The sequence below is a fragment of the Etheostoma cragini genome, chromosome 7 (assembly GCF_013103735.1).
Source record: "Etheostoma cragini isolate CJK2018 chromosome 7, CSU_Ecrag_1.0, whole genome shotgun sequence".
Classification (NCBI taxonomy): Eukaryota; Metazoa; Chordata; class Actinopteri; order Perciformes; family Percidae; genus Etheostoma; species Etheostoma cragini.
The window spans coordinates 27,252,775-27,254,029 of NC_048413.1; the positions used below are offsets into that span (position 1 = coordinate 27,252,775).

Here is a 1,255-nt window from a genome sequence, read left to right on the forward strand (position 1 = left end):
TCTCTGAGGAGCTATGAGCGAGGATGGAGGAGGGATCTCTGAGGAGCTATGAGAGAGGATGGAGGAGGGACTCTGAGGAGCTATGAGTGACAATACAGAAAGCGGCCTTCCTGGAAGCTGTGCAGCTGGAAGCCGTCGCTAACTCCGCACATGCAGCCGACAAATTAACGTAACACTTCCATGCATCTCTCCTGTGTTTCTGCATGGGAAGGACTAAGTTGTAGTGAGTGGAGGAACTGGGACTGCAATTTAAGAACCTGGGATGCAGCCTATAAGCCAGCGTAGTGTTTTCAATGGCGTTATGCTAAGCTAAGCGCTAAACAGAGAAAGTCGCAGATTTTCAACCCTTCTGACGCGAGTCATCCTGCAGCTTCACTTCATATATTTATTATTCTATTCTAATCGCTGTATTCTCATTAACCTGACAATATGAAAAAGGTTTTGCAGATGACCTCCCAAAGATGAGTCCAGTGTTGGTGTCTGCCTGTTGGTTTCAGAAGGAGAACGGGGTCCTGGAGAGTCCCACAGGTACTGGTAAGACCCTGTGCCTACTGTGTGCCACCCTGGCTTGGAGAGAGTACTTCAAGGACACCATCTCCGCCCGCAAGGTAGCGGAGAGGCTAGGCGGGGAGGAGATGTTCCCAAAAACACCGCTGTCATCCTGGGGGACGGCTGCTACGGACGGTGACACTCCAAGTAGGTTCATATTATTATAATAATAATAATAATAATAATAATACATTTATTTATAGAGCGCTTTCCATCAAAGTGCTTTACAGCAAGAATACACTTAAAATACGAACGGTGCAAAAAATTAAAAAATCAAGACAGTGGAAAAAGTGAATAACATTATACAAATACATCAAGGATTAATGAGCATTTAGGACTCATACGCAGCGGTGAATAAGTCTTAAGCTTCGATTTAAAGACCCCAATTGAACATGCCAGTCTGATATCCACTGGAAGACTGTTCCATAACGTTGGAGCGGCAAACGAGTTTTCTTGATATCACCCGACAGCTCAGCACAGTCTAAAGTGTTGTAATCTTCAGGATCTAGTAGAGCGGGGCAATATGTCGATGTTATATCAATATCGGGATATGAGACTAGATATCGGCTTAGATTTTAGATATCGTAATGTGGCATAAGTGTTGTCTTTTCCTGGTTTTAAAGTAGGGTTGTAATCAACCAAAGAAAATCTCGGTCGACTAAAGTCATGGAATTTCGACTAAAAATCGACGGGGGGGGGGGGGGGG

General features: G+C 44.6%; 1 protein-coding gene across 1 annotated transcript in view; it reads left to right on the forward strand.

Moving 5' to 3' along the window:
* Positions 1–1,255, forward strand: part of rtel1 (regulator of telomere elongation helicase 1) — a 30,085-nt gene that overhangs the window by 1,543 nt on the left and 27,287 nt on the right. The window contains exon 2 of the mRNA XM_034877855.1: positions 498–696. Within this exon, the coding sequence (XP_034733746.1) occupies positions 498–696 (199 nt within the window). The remainder of the gene's footprint in view (positions 1–497; positions 697–1,255) is intronic.